This window comes from Cornus florida, unplaced genomic scaffold, assembly GCF_030987335.1.
Source record: "Cornus florida cultivar Cherokee Brave unplaced genomic scaffold, ASM3098733v1 CherokeeBrave_3.0.0_Hap2_Chr08, whole genome shotgun sequence".
NCBI classification, from domain to species: domain Eukaryota; kingdom Viridiplantae; phylum Streptophyta; class Magnoliopsida; order Cornales; family Cornaceae; genus Cornus; species Cornus florida.
In genome coordinates, this window is record NW_026775578.1 from 11153064 (window position 1) to 11169293 (window position 16230).

The following is a 16230-nucleotide window of genomic DNA, read 5'->3' on the forward strand; positions in this document are numbered from 1 at the left end:
CGCTCGCTTTCCCACGGCTTTACAAGATTGCCTCTCATAAGCAAGCCTTGGTGGTTGACTGTTATCATCTTGATAACGGGAGACTGATATGGGATGTTCAGTTTAGGAGGCACTTCCAGGATTGGGAGATTGAGGAGGTAACCTGATTTTTAGCCTTTCTGTACCGTCATACGATCGCTGCTAGGGATCCTGATTGTTGGCTTTGGATACCCAACCCTCAGGGTCGATTCGAGGTGAGGTCCTTTTTCAAGTGTCTTACGGTTGGCGCTGGAGGCTATTTCCCTTGGAAGTCTATTTGGCGATCCAAAGCCCCCCTCAAGGTGGCCTTCTTCGCGTGGACTTCTGTCTTGGGTAGAATTTTAACCTAGGATAATTTTAGGAGGAGGAACCAGGTGGTGATTAATAGATGTTATTTGTATTTGCATGATGAGGAGACTGTTGATCACCTTCTGCTACATTGTAGTATGGCTAGGGGCTGTTGGGACTTGATGATTGGGTTGTTTGGGATCCCGTGGGTGATGCCTAGCTCCACTAGAGGGTTGATAGAGGCTTAGAGAGGATTTTCAGTGGGGGTTCTCATTCGGGACACTTGGAGGGTGGTGTATTTGACTTGAGAGAAATAAGAGATACTTCGATGGAAAGGAAAAGCCTATCTCTATGCTTAAGTTCTCTATTCTTTCCACTCTTTTTTGTTGGGTTTCAAGGAGGGATTTTCGATCTGTAGAGGAGTTGGTTGTTTTTTTGGCCTCTTTGAAAGCTTGAGGCGTTTTGGCCTTGTTTTTTGTACTTGGGTCCGCTCCCCTTTTGAGCAATTCTTCAATAAATTTTACTTATCAAAAAATATATATATATTCCCAATCTCACCGCCTACATCAACCTAATTATAATTTAATACTACTACTGTTCTCTCTTTTTCTTTTTAAATTCATAAATTTTCTTTTCTGATTCTTTCTTTCTATTATTATTAACATTTTATTTTTTATTATTGTTGTTGATTTTTTTTCCCCCCCTTCTTAGGTATGTACTCACACACAAATTTAACATATTGGTAACTAGGGCTGGAACCCGTCACCTCCCCTTTGAAGGAGGAGAGAGGTTATACCATTGGAATATTGCCTTTTCAATTCAATAAATTAACCTTTATGGTTGTATCTTCATGAATGGTTATACATGCAACGGGGAGAAGAAGTTAACAATTTTACTACTCTAGTGAATGGACTTTAAGTACATTTATTCTTCTGCCAAGGTTTTTTTTTTTTTTTTTTTTTTTTTTGTGTTCTTACATCATGTATTGATATGGATATGGATATTCAACAGGGAAAAAGTTTTTATTAATCGGGTGAAGGGAATTAAGGATGCTGTTTGTTCAGCATGAATGGGGCTGGCTTGTTATTGTGCACCTCTTATGCAACGGTGGAGGGATAAAATCATTGTGTATACGGTGCAGCGATGGATTGTAGCATTTGCAATTTATTTTTTTGGGATGGCTTATTTTTGTGGACTTGATATTATTGGCATTACCTTTTGGATTTTGTTCTTGATCCTGTTAACACTACATCTGTGCCCAAGGGAAGTGTTTAATTATCGTAATGCTGAGTATGAAATCTGGTGAGTATTATATACTAACATCTGTGTGTGTGTGTGTGAGCTTCTCCAATTGTCTACTTCATGATTGGTTGTCAACTATGGGACAAAGCTTGGATTCATATAGTTTTTTTTTCTGGAAATTTTGGTTTCCACTTCCGAAGTTGTAAATTTAAAACAACGTTGATGCTGACCACATGCATGTGCTTTCTTATGTTCCTGTACATGTATAGTTAAACTTATTCAGCTATTTGTACTAGGGGAGGGAAGGGGCTTGAGAGGGACAGGGCAGTTGTTGCCTTTCATGCCTAATGTTGTGACATCTTTTCCAGCTTTATGCATTTGTAGAGCTGCTTATTTTATCTTCACAAAATAATCCGAATATCTTGTTGTATAGTACTTACTGATTTAAAAAATCTGTCAAATAGAAAATGAAATCTTATGTGATCTTAACTATATATTGTTGATGCTCTAATTTGAGATATGTCGTGAGAATTTCAGAAAACATCAAAAGAGTTCTGTAAATATTGAACAATTAAAAGTGCATGATTATTTCAATTTCTTCCAAAGTAGATCTTCAAATGGAACGTCTTACTGTAGCAGGAAATGTTCCTTTGGTCTTTTTTTTTTTTCTTTCTGTTTTTGCGTTGGCGCAACTCTTTTTGAGTTTTTTTATGAAACATTGTTAGATATAGTTAGCCTTAGAGGGTCAGAAACCGTAATCTGTTTTAGCTAGCAGCAACTATTGTATTTTCCTTTTTGTGGGGTCAGTTTTTCATTTTGTTGAGAGTGAAGATTTTCATTATTTAGTCCCAATTGTTAAATTGGAGATGATGTTAATCATAGAATCAAGACAGGATGGATTAAATAGAGGAGTGCATCTAGTATATTGTGTGATAGGTGTTTGCCCCTGCTATTGAAGGGGGAGTTCTATAGAATTGCTATTAGATCAACCATACTTTATGCTATCAAATATAAGGCTGCTAGGAAACAATGCTTGCATAAAGTGAGTGTGGCAGAATTGAGAATGTTGATCGAGATAGATGCATGGTAAGATGTAGAAAGAATAGAATTAGAAATGATAACATTCGGGAGATGGTTGGAGTAGCACCAGTCGTGGTTTGGACGTGTTCAAAGAAGACCTTTCAGTACTCTCATTAGGAAAAGTGACATAATCTACATTGAGAGTAAAATGAGGTTAAGAGAAAGAACAAAATTAACGTAGGTAGAGTTAGTAAAAGAAATATATGGTAACATCTAGATTGACTGAGGGTATGGCCTCAAATAGAGTAGAATGGAAATATGAGAAATAGAGCAGAATGGAAACATGAGATTAACGTGGCCGATTCCAATTAATTGGAAAAAGAATTGGTGGTGGTGGCTGTTGATGTAGTTTTTTCATGTTGTTCAGAGCTTGCGGTCAGTGTGGCCTTTAATAGATGGGAGCTGTTTATGGCAGTAGCTATTTAAGAGTGGGGCCCTTAGGACTTGACTTCCTATCATATTTTCTGAACCTATGATTTTGGAGCCCGTTGATAAACATATAAACTTTCTTCCTCAATTGAGTTGATTTGAGGGACTTAGCATAAAAAATGAACAAGTTGATTCAGAGAGATTTGTTAGGTTCAACTGTGATTAATACTTGAATTGGCAGATAATATGAATTCATAGAGGGCACCCACTTTATGCTGATAATTTTTAGTTGCCAGTCCAATTCTCCAAAGGCCAGCAATTAGTTCTATATTCTTTTTGTTTTGGGTTTCTGTTTGATTCTTCTGGGTTTTTTTGCCGGAAACTGAATAAATCTACACTCTAAAGACCTTCCTCTACCTCTTTGGTTTGGTTAAAGTGTCTTTCATGAGTTCATATGGATATGCATTTGTAGATTGTTTCCTGTTGATTCGTCACGTGTTTTATACACACACACACACACACACACACACACATATATTTAAATTTTAGGTCTCTTTTTTGATGCTTTTAATAGTTGGGAATATGGGATAACATTTCCAATTCCATCTTAGAAAAACTCATTTCCAATTCCATCTTAGAAACTAAACTTCTTTTCTTTCTCATGATTTCAAGTGCCGATGGATGGTGGCTTGCACAATGGCCTTGGTGTGGTCCTTTATTTTTTGGTTGAAGGTTGGTGATATTTTCGCTTTGGTCGTAGTGCAGCGCACGTGTTATTGGCTCACAATTATTTAAGCCAAGAAACACAGGGAAGCCAGTAAAGTAAAAAAAGTTGGGCCCTGTTTGGGGAGCTTCCACCCCCTCAAAACGGGCCTTTACACTTAAAAAGCCCGCTTTAAGCAATGTACACTTGTTTGGTAAAAATTTTAAACGCGCTTCAGAAAAATTCATCTCCTTGAAAGCCTGTTTAAGGGAAGCAACTAAACTAAAACCTGCTTCTTAGCTTCTTGGAAATCAAGTTATTGAATAAGTAATAAATTTTTTATTACAATTTTAACCTTTTAAAATAAGGGAAGAACATAAGACAAAACGTTGAGGTGCAGAAAAGATACAAATTGAATCTCAGTTCATCTCAAAAGGTTATAAGATTTGTCAACTCTCATCCAATTTAAATTTGTCAACTCTCATCCAATTTAACTCTCTGTGGAATTGTGTACAACCTCTCTCTCTCTCTCTCTGTCTATATATATATATATATATTCTTTTTTTTATCCTTAATTGAACGTCTGGTTGGATTTATATAACCTTTGTGCGACTTTAACTGAATCGATTTTTAATTGAAGTCCAACTCCCCATTACTTTCTTCTTTAAAGTAAGGGATGAGCAATCTGGGAGCCGCCACAATAAGAACTAAGGAATAACAAGCATGAAATTGATGAAATTCATTTAACAAGATTCTAAAATTAGGGTTTCTATTATAGCTGTAGATAAGAATGAAATCTAGATACTTTTGCTACAATCTCTGTTTTATTTTTTATTCCCCCCCCCCCCCCCCCCCCCCCCCCCCTCCTTTTTTTTCTTTTTTTTTTTTTTTTTTTTTCTATTTTTCAACTTATCAGGTCAATATGTATACCATCAATGGAAGTTTAAAACAGTGAAAAGTGTAATGACGGTGAAAGCATCAACAATTGAAGTATGAATATCAATTACTTGTTGCTCTAGCGATTTTCATTCCATTACTTCAATTATTGATTTTTTCCCTATCTTGTTACCCCTATATTATTCAATTATGAACTATTCATGAATTTTTTAGGATTTGAAAATATATATATATATTTTTATTGAGGATAATATTGTCAAGTTAAATTGTGTTAATAGTTAAAAGAACTTCAAAAAATGCACTTACCAAACATCTTTTTTGTTTGAAATTCCTTTCATTAAAATGCATTCTGAAAGCCTATTCGGTAAAAGGACTTTTAGAATCAGGAAGCTCCCCCAAACAGGGCCTTAGTCTTCCTTTCCTTTTTCTTCTCCATTTCGTATATTTATTCTTTTATTTGATCCAGCTGTAACATGTGATTTAGATTGTTTTGCTAATGCCACTGGTTGAATGTAAGCCCACCTCTAATCTGATCATAGGACAAGAAGATTACTTGTTTATTTTTATTATGTATAGTTTATAATCATCTACTTATTTGTCTTCTGTACATGACAATAACATGTGCTTAAATTATCCTCAAAGATACACAAACTAAAATAGGAAGAACAGAAGTGGCATGCAAGTAGCTGTGGCATGGAAGGAAAACAGCGATGGCCTTTTCATACCATGTTGATGGTGGCATGGCGCAAGCACTCCTAGATTTAGAAATTTTAACAGTTGAACAAAAGTTTTAAGCAATGTTATGATATTTCCATACCTAAGACGTTTAATTTTACAGGTCAAATCCGGTTAACATGTCTGATTGAGTGGGTTAAAGGTAGATTGATTGTTTTTATAATGTCTATTGGCATGTTTAGTTAATTAGGTGTGGATTGTTTTAACATAGTCGATTAACATATGTAATTAGTCAAATGGATGGATTGACATGATTAAGGACAACGAAGTTCATTAACTTGGCGCTTGATTTGGATGGGTGGTGTAATGTCTTGATGGTTGAAAAGGATTATTATTTACAAAATGGCAGGTTTCTAGTACTGGATTTGTAATAGAAAGGTAATTTGCATAAGATGAACGGCATTGGCCTCCAGCACGCTATTGCGAAACAGGAGTTGTGTGGAGCACTCTGTTTCACTCTGAATTCCTGTGGCTGTCTATTTTTCAATTCCAATGGTGGAGTGGGACTCATAATAGCTGAGACAGAACAGATTATGGGGTAGAGAAGCTCATAAATTGATGAAACAAAAGAGTTAATAAGACCGAATAATTTTACATTGAGAATGTAACACGCATTACATAGAAGATGAATGTTGTATAGTCAAGATAATGTGAGATGTTTTGGATTTCCAATATAATAGGTGTAACATGCATTACATATAATAAATGTATGGAAATTCATTCTTAATTTCTCATTTCAGTGGTGAATAGTGTATAAATGTGACCAAATTTGCACATAAAATGCTCAATTTTATGCCACCAAACACAAGGAAATAGGGAAAACATTTTTCAAAAAATACTTTTTTTTCAAACAACCACTCATTTGTTAAATCTAAAGAGTTAGATGGAACTAATATGAGACAGAAGAAGATGAAATAATTAAAGAAATTAACTAATCTTCATATATATATAATATAAGTCGGCTTAATTAAGCACGATCTTTATCTTTATATAAACACAATAAATGACAACGTATAATTAATGTTTGATCACGATGGATCCCCTGAATTAATTAACTAATTAATTAATAGGCGTTCAGGTAATGGGTGCTTCTTGAACAAATTGGGATTTGCAGATTATACGTTGTTGTTGCTGGTCATGATGGCTGGCTGGCCAGGCTTGTGGCTGGTCATGGCAACTGGCTTGCTAGGTTGGCCGGGGTTGTGACTGGTCATGGCAACTGGCTTGCCAGGTTGGCCAGGGTTATGGCTCGTCATAGCAATTGGCTTGTTGGGTTGGCTAGGATTGTGGCTTATTTTGAACAAATTAGAATTTGCAGATTCGTCATCGTTGCTTGTCATGAAAGCTGGCTTGTTAGGCTGGCCAGGATTGTGGCTGGTCATGGCAGCAGGCTTGCCAAGCTGGCCAGAATTGTGGCTGGTCATGGCAACGGGTTTGCCAGGCTGGCCAGGATTATGACTTATCATGGCAACGGGCTTGCCAGGCTGTCCAGGATTGTTGCTTGTCATGGCAACGGGCTTGCTAGGCTGGCCGGGATTGTGGCTCACCTTGAAATTAGGCTTAGGTTCCCCGGGTAAATTCACACCAGCTGCTACATTGTTGCTCTTCTTGGGCGGATTCTGCTTCTGCTGCTTGACATAGTCTTCAATGTTAACATTATCGTCAAAGCAGACGCTGCAATACTCGGGGAACTTCAAGGTTGCCCTCACAGCTTCAATGGTGATCCGGAGGTCTGCGCCATTAACCAAGTGCAGTTCCTTGCGGGTGTCCATGTATTGCTTATAGTTTTGCTCGCATTTGTTGAGGCATTCCTTTTCTTTCGCTGGTGTATTAGGATTTGCCTTACGTGCCGCAATGAAATCCACCATTTGTTCTAACCTAGAAGCGACGGACTTTATGTCACCCCCCAGGTAAGCGGCAAACTCCTTGCCACCCATATCATCACCCCCGTCCCCCTGGGCTTCTGCCGAGCACGACAAGGCAAGAGAAGAAGAGATGACCAAGAGGAGCAGCAGTGGTCCTCTGTTCATAACCTTCATCTTCAAATTAACCCGATCGAGCTCGTCTAATTAACTGATTAATTAATGGTATGAGGATGGGATGGATAGATTGATAAAGAAATTGAGTACGTTGAAGGTGAGACTCTTTTATAGAGCTATATAAGCAGATAGAAAAAAGTTACACCACTACTACGTAACGAACCTACTTTGACCATTTCGCTAAAGATTGGGGACCACGTACACAAGTATACATTCGTTTAATTACGTAATTATTAATTTTAGTAAACTACATGACCGGATTTGCAAGAATTCAACCGAGGAAAATGCCATACACCACATCTTACTTGATGCATATATATATATATACCCACACTATTTGTACGGACATACAGTAAAATAAATTAACGTATATTTATTTCTTTTTTCGTTTTTTATCCCCGGCTCCTCTATACGAGCAATTAAAATTCAGATGGACTTATCATGAGAAGTTAGTCACTTAAATAAAGATTTTTTATTTAACTATTATAAAAATTCAGAGGGACTGATTATTGGGGGAATTACAAAAAATGCATCTTGACTTGTAACGCTTGTGATTTATTCCTCTTTACTTATAAACATTTGTAGTGACCTCTCCTTCTGAATTTTTTGAGCAAAAATCCCACTACCCCAAATAAGATGGGATCACAGACTATTTTTTAGACAAAAATTTCGATGGATTGTTTTATATTTAATTTATCAAATGGGTATATTGTTAAATGAAATTCATTAACTTCGAGTAAATCTGTCTTTATTTATTCATTTTTTATTTAACAAGTAAATGTAAGTTAATGAATGGACAAAAAAAAAAAAAAAAAAAAAAAAAAACCCTTAAGAAATGTATATGGACAAATATATATATATATATATATATATATATAGTGGTAGGAATCAGCCCTTCAATCTCATGCCATAGCCTGAAGGTAGATCCGGTGTTTAAAACAATTAAGCAAAGACACAGAAGGTTCGCTCGCAGGATATTAATCAAGTCTAAGCAGTATTCAAACTTGAACTTAGTCACAACTTTAAGTCAGCATATCTGCGGGATTATCTACGGTCCTAATCTTTTGAAGGAGAATTCACACAATTGTGTGGACCTTTAATTGTCTTGAGTTGATAAGTTACTTTATCTAATAAACGGGAAGCATGTACTCTCCATGGACACTCCTGAACTGCACATCTTACAGTTACTCTTTACCTTAACTCTCCCTGCAATCTATCTTGATTCATTCTGCAGCCATTGTCACACCTATTACCCAGAAGCAATTCACAATCTGCCTTGTTAGCCTTGTGAGAGTTGTTTTTATTTAGAGTAATGCTACGATGAGGTCTCCCTCGTAAGATTTCTTGTGAGCTCTCTCTTTTCTATTTATTAGCTTTGTGGGCTTACTTTTTAAGTTTTTATTATAATGTTTTTTTGGTAAGTAAATATATTTTTGGTAAGTAATTTTTTTTTAATATATTCTTATCTCATTTATACACATATATAACGCAATATAGAAAAGTATATAGGTGGCTTTTCAAAAGGACACCGTAACCGAATTCAATTTATTTGAGAAGAATGATAGGTCCCATCACATAACGTCAATATCAAATAGTAGAGTCTACCGTTACACTTACAAAAAATGAATTCAAAAACTACTGAATTTGATTCTTAAATTAATATTCTAATAAGAATTATTTGTAACCCCTAAAAGTACATTAAATGAGTTCATATGGATATGCATTTGTATTTTATTTTCTATTGTTTCGTCTTGTATTTTATGCATGTGTGTGTCAAGGGTAAAGTGCCAAAAAACTCCTTAAATTATTGACTTTTTGCAACTAATCCCCCCGAATTAAAAATTGCCCCCCTAAACTATTAATTTGTTACAATTAATGACAAATTCATCAAAAAGACTATTTTACCCTTTGTTATTAAAATTTTCATTTCTTATTAAATTATTTTTTATTTTATTTTTGCTTATTTAAATATTAAGTATACCATTTACATTTATTTTATAATTAGTATCAATTGATTATAAAAATGGAAAAAAATAATAATAAATTTGTAGCTATCATTTTCTAAAATGATTAACTTATTATAATAAAACTTAGTATTATACTCACTTTAAGAAAATTTAGTATAAAAAAAATATCTTCTTTTTCAAACAATATTCATGACAAATTAATAAATTGTGTAAATAAAAAATATCTTCTTTTTAATGCAATATATTCATGAAAATTAAGAAATTACTTAAATTGTTTCAAAATTTTCTATTTAAGATTTTTATTTAAATAATTAATTTAAAAAATTAAAGACAAACTTATACAAATTTAATGGAAAATATTGCATCAAATTAGTATGAATTTTTTTCATAGTTTATTTTAACAAAAAAAATATATCAAGTGTTATTCAATAAGAAATGGTATTATAGTCATTTAATGTAAATAAGTAAGACAATGGGGCATTTTGTAACTAAATGTGATAATTTAGGGAGTTTTATACACAAAACATAGTTCAGGGGAATTATTTACAAATTTAGACATAGTTGAAAGGTTTTTTTAACACTTCATCATATATATATATATATATAAACTTTAGGTCTCCTTTGATGCTCCATCATGTTTTTCAATAGATGGGGTAACCTTTTCTATCTCATGTTTCCAGGGTTTGTTGGATCGTGATTTTCACCATTGCCTACGTGTTCTCCTTTTTTTCAAGACTGGAGAGAGATTATCCTGTGATATCTTCAAATCCCTTTTTATATTTTTGTCATACATAAAATACAACGCCTGGAAACAGGTAGAGTAAAAACTTTTAGTCTTCCTTCTTTTCTTTTTCTTCTCCATTTCATATATTTATCACTTTTTTTTTCTTTTTGTTTTTGGTGTTGGCCCAGATGGATGAACTTTTCCTCATCAACCATTGCCTAATTCTGTCGGGTTTATTTGCTGCAATTAGTAAAGCTATAAATGAGCCAACTAGTGAGATGGTGATCAAGCTAGCTTGATCGATTTGAACAATTAGTAGTTCAAACATGATGCTAGCTCGAGCTATATCTCGCTCGTCACTGAAGCAATCTCAAGTTGATTCTACTTTAACTCATCTCAAAATTTGTTTAAGTGCTTGGTTTTCTTTCAATCGTCTACATTAGTGAACTAAAATGTGATTTAGATTGTTTTGTTTATGCCACTGGTTGAATGTAAGTCAAGATTGTTGGAAAGATATATGCTTCATGTGACATTTAAAATATAACAAATCTTATACTAATATGTCATGAGATAATTAACAATATGCTAAGAAATCATTAATTAAATATGCAATTCTATATTTAATTAAATATGCAAAATAAAGTAATAAAATAATAATAATATACAAGAAATGAACCTGGACCGAGGCTAGTACTGGATACTATGTCTTTAAGGCAGATTCGCCCCGCTATGGTGCTAACGGACTCAATGGCGTCTATCTCCGAAGATACAACGGTCTACATTCACCAGTAGCAGTACTACAAACTCGTGGATACAGCGAACCTCTTCCGTATAATACTCTCTCTAACTCAAAAATGCATCTATACTATATAAATGCTGAATTGGGTGCAATCCGAACCAAATGGTTCGGACCAATCTTAATATAGCTGGATGAAATTGGATTAGGGTCTAAGTACTTCGGACCACTTAACCTATGGTTTGAACCCACTTGGGTTGGGTTCAAGCATAGAGAAGGAGATAGAATAAATTGAAAAATGAATGAATTGCAAATGATCCAAATGGGGGTATTTATAGGCAACAAGGTGCCTTTTCGGATTGGGTACAACCCTTTGGAAAAAAACTAAAAAGTAGTTTTTAATTAATGTGCATCTTCAGATTGGGTGTGTCTCTTTATCATTGGACACAACCATTTATATGTATCTCTTCACACTGGACACATCCACTCCAATTGGTTGCAATGGTTCACATGGTGTCTGTTCACCAATAGACACATCCATTGCAATAGGTTGCAATGGTTCACATGATGTTTGTTCACCAATAGACACATACACTCCAATAGGTTGTAATGGTTCACATGAATAGTTATATCTGTTGGTTTTGAGTTGCAACCCTTTAGAAACAGATGCAACCCTTTAGAAATATATGTAACCCTTTGAAAAAAAACTAACTTTTGATTTAAATTAAAAAACTAACCACCCATTTAAATAAGTCCAGCCCAAAATTAAAGGCCCAATCCTAGATTCCATTTAGTAAAAAGAATAATTAGACTTTACAATTAGCCCCAAGCAATTAGGCCCAAGCCCAAGTCCAAGCCAAAGCCCAAATTTGGCTTATTTAAATTTCAATTAGTTTCAACATTTTTTCTACGTGGGACAAACACTTCCCACATTTTGCATACCCATTCAGGCTTATCAAAAACCACACTTTGGAGCTAATTTCTCATTCACCCGGTAACGAATTTGAGAAAGTAAATATACCATGTTCATCTCCTTGCAAAGAGAAATGCGTTCATATAGAAATCTGCAAAAAATTATTAGCGGAATCTATTCCAAACCTTATCCAAAGTTTATGTTTTTAATGTCCCGTTTCCAACAAAGATGTGATAAAATGTGTTGCGATTTAAACAACACTTTTTATCTTCAAATTCCTTATCATATATACTTGTGTTGAAGGATCTTATCATGCCAGTGATAAAATACATGTACGATCAATTCAACTCCTGGAAGCAGGTTAGGTTAGAGAGAGAGAGAGTTGAATATATATATATATATATATGATTTAGATTGTTTTATTTACGCCACTGCATGTTTAAATGTAAGTCAAGTTGTGATTTAGATTTTTTTTTTTCCAAACTCACAACACATTTTATTTATTTATTTATTTTTACCATGTATATTTGACAATGACGTCCACAGATATACACTTGGAAGAATCTTGTAAGAAGCAGCGGCAATGATTCACTGGCTGATACGGAGCTTCCCCATACCTTTGTTCCGGCTGGAAAACAATAATCGCCTGTTCATGTATGAATTGTTGGGTTAAAGGTATATGTGTGTGTGTGTATGGATTGTTTTAATATTATGTATTGACATGTTTAGTTAATTGGGTATCAGATATTTCTCCAAATAAACTTGTATTTCTTATGAAATACGGCCTCAAGTATTATGTGTTTCAATTCACTCATTACATTGAGAATGCAACATTTAATGAGAATGCAACATTGTTAATTACATCAACAATACAGGAGGGGTGCACACAAAATCTCCTACACACGAGGGATCCGAAATGGCAAAGAGATTGGGAGAAAACAGATATGATACATGATACATGCGTGTCATGTGACACGTGATTTAACACATAGGATGTGAACAATTGAAGTTGTAGGTGAAATAAATGATATGATACACTAAAAGGCAATAAGTACCACCTCCTCGTCCACCGGATTAGGGTAATGGTCTGAAGCTCTGGCTTCAATCCAAGAAGAGGATTGAGTGCCCGTTGCATAACCGCTAATTTTTTATTTTTGGGCTGCCTTTTGGACTTGTCATCAACTTTTGTTGGGCCTATTGATGAAGTTGTGGTTTCGGTCAACTAATGTTGCCTTAGTGTCCCCTTAATGGGCTGCCTTTTGGGCCAACTAATGTTGCCTTTGTATGTCCCTTAATGGGCGGTTTCTGGGCCTTTTTTCATGACTTCTACATTTTTATACCTATCAATACAAATATTTTGGTTTCGAAAAAAAATACTTATGCATCACCAATGAATTATGACACACGTGAAAGAAAAGAAAAAAAAAATTCATGTCACACACACAAACACAAACACACGTATTAAAGTGCACCAAGAGAGGCAGTAGTTTGTTCTATCTTTTCCCTCCTTTACATAAAATTTTCTCTCTGAAATGAACAAGAATTTGACGGGGTAGGAATTTCCGGCCTGCCAAACAAATCCAAATGTGACAAATTGCATGACAAAAAAATCATTTTCCTTGAACTGTGAATTTTACTTATGTGGATTTGGACCGCTGGATTGGGCTTTAGCGTTGGGCCTTGAACTTGATGGATATAAATAAGACTCCTAATCCATCAACTTCCCTTGTGTGAGGAATCGTGTAGATAATAGGCTCAAATCGCGGCCCAACACTAGGTGTGTTTGGTAGGGATGATTTGAAATGATAGGGAGAGAAAAGAAAAGAAATGATAGGGTGTGAGTGTGTGTGGATGAGTTAAATGAAGAGAAAAGAGTGGATAAGGAGAGATAGAAAGGATAGCTTTTTCTCCCTATCTCTCATTTGCTTTCTCTCCAATTTTGAGAAAATAGGGAGAGAAAGAATAGTGATTTTAATGGTATTTTGATAATATCAAAACTAGCCTCCACAAATCAATATACAAATTTGTTATTCCATTCAAGTCCCACGCTATGTTTTTTTTTTTTTTTTCGGGGAATTACATGCTATGTTTGTGTTTCATCTGCACCCACCAATTGGGTTAGCAGTTTTTCACTTTCTCTTTCCTGGACTCCAATTGAAGAATAAAATCTAAGATTCATAATTTTTTTTTTTTTTTTTTTTGATAATTCAATTATTTAATCACAAAAGAGAGAAACAATCAAAGGCTACCTACAACAGGCAAGCCAAGAAAAAGAACTACAACAAACATGTTCCAAAAAAACAAATTAGTAAAGCATTTGTTCAAACTTATTTTTGCATTTCACAGGAAATATCCAATAAATGGTTTCTAAATAAGCCATCCAAAGAAAACCGATCTGAAGAACAAATTTGTTGAAAATATAAATAAAAAAAAAATTACTCACACTGAGAATCAGACTAGCAGTAAAGAGCCGAAACATGTTTGAGGATTGTTCTAGATCTTTAGAAGCCATTCTCGTGTAAGGGTTCTTAACATGTAATTTGAACTTCCCAATGCTTCCTTCCTCAATTTGAACTGCTACTTAGAGCTTGTCTAATGACCTAAAATATGGTATTTTATAAATGATGCCAGTGGATCTGTTTGCTGAGCCATATTCATAAGTAAACAGGTGTAGCTTCTCTCAGTAATTTGATTTAAGTTCGTGTTTATCAAGAATAATGTTTGAAGTGGTTATGAAACGGTAAAAAAGTAATTTGTCCACTATTATTTCTTTTCTTTTCTTTCATCTGTCTTATCCAAATTTATTTTCTTTTCTCCCCTATATATTCAAACATGAATAAAAATTATTACTTTTTTTTTTTTTTTTTTCTTTTCTCTCCTAACTAATATTATCTTTTCTTTTCTTTTCTTTTCTCCCCTATCTATCCAAACACACCCTAAAGGTCCCCTTAGTCCATCCCCATAACTGATTTTGGGCCAAATTATCCAACACGGTTTTTTTTTCTCTCTCCCATCACCCTCTCCACTTTATTTTAAATCTTTAAATGTTCACTTGCTCCGAGTGGGTAGAAAAATATATGAAAAATAAATAAATAAATAAAAAATAACCAATATATATTGTTGATGAAAATTCTGCACAAGCTAGTACTGAACATTGTTCTTGCAACATGACGAAGCACAATTCCGGCGTATTTAATTTTTGATAGTACTCGTGTCATGTCAGGACACTAATATCCTTTTCTTATCTAAGGAAGAGTTATTGGAGAGAACTATCGGAGAAGTTGGTAGCTAAGTCCCATGATGCGGGAGCAGGAGTCAGAGAGAGATCACAACACAAAGCGTGAGAACGAGAGTATGCTTAAAGCGTGAAGACGACACCTGTTAAGAAAGATTGTGTGACTTCAATTGATAATAGTTATTTCTGCAAAGTTTACCGAGTGATCATTCAAACTCCCCTATCCTCTCGTTATTATATGAGAAAAAAATTCAAAACTTATAAGCATTAGAACAATGTGAATTATGGAAACTTGAAAAAAAAAAAAAAAAAAAAAGGCAAATGACTAATAACCTCAACAAATAGAAAGGTCGCTAATTAATGTCGTTATCAAGTTCGTGCACAATCAATACTGAATGACAATATATCTAACCTTTATTTCCACGTAATCCACTTAACATTAGGGGTGCAACTTGGACGGGTTAGCCCAACCCAACCCGAGTCTAGCTAATGAATTTTAAAATCTGGACATATAAATTCACAATTCAGGTTTCGGTCGGGTTGGGTTTTTTCAAAACCCAACCTTATTCGGTTTGGGCTGAGTTCAACCCAAACCCAACCCGAAAGCCCAAATTAAACATTTCATAAAAAAAAAAAAAAAAATTTCAAAGAACCCTAACTTTCTCTCTCCTCATCCTTCTCTTCTCTCTCTATATCTAAACAGCATCACCGCAGGCAACGGCGCTCCAATCATCATTAAGAACCAGTGGATTTTTATCAAACTGGTTGTTGAATTGGGAATTGATTAGTTGTACTGTTTCATCATCAAACTATAGAAGTGAACATATGCTTGTAATTGTTTTTCCTTTTTTCCTTTTTTTTTGTTTGCTAATTATCCTCTCTGATTTATTTTTTGTTTTTCTAATTTTGTTGGCAGATTCATGGAATATTGAATGCTGTGAGTTGGGGGATTATGTTTCCGGTAGGAATAATAATCGCAAGGTATTTGAGAACTTTCCAGTCTGCAGATCCACTCTTCTTTTTCTTTCTCTTTCTCTCTCTACCGCCGTCCATGGGCGAAGCTTGAGAGTTGAGAGGGGGGCAAGCTTGAGAGTCGACAGACAGCGGCTGAAGCTTGCGAACGGCGAACCCGAACTGGAACAGCAGGCCGGCGATGGAAACTGAAAGATCTGGGTTTTGATTTTTTGAACAATCTGAAAGATAAGCCGATCTGGTTTTTGATTTTTTGAACAATCTGAAATGATATGCCGATATGGGTTTTGAATCTAATTCTTGCAGATTTTG

At 34.8% G+C, this 16230-nt stretch overlaps 1 protein-coding gene across 12 annotated transcripts in view; it reads left to right on the forward strand.

The window, feature by feature from the left end:
• The window catches only part of LOC132269337 (protein NSP-INTERACTING KINASE 3-like), a 44736-nt gene extending 42956 nt beyond the window's left edge, over positions 1 to 1780 (forward strand). For all 12 annotated transcript variants that reach the window (XR_009469479.1, XR_009469480.1, XM_059770491.1 and 9 more), the window contains one exon: positions 1318 to 1780. Coding sequence is in view for 10 of the 12 variants with exons in the window: in XM_059770491.1 (XP_059626474.1) it covers positions 1318 to 1343 (26 nt within the window). In the remaining 2 variants the exon portion in view is untranslated. The remainder of the gene's footprint in view (positions 1 to 1317) is intronic.
• The last annotated feature ends 14450 nt before the right edge of the window (positions 1781 to 16230 follow it).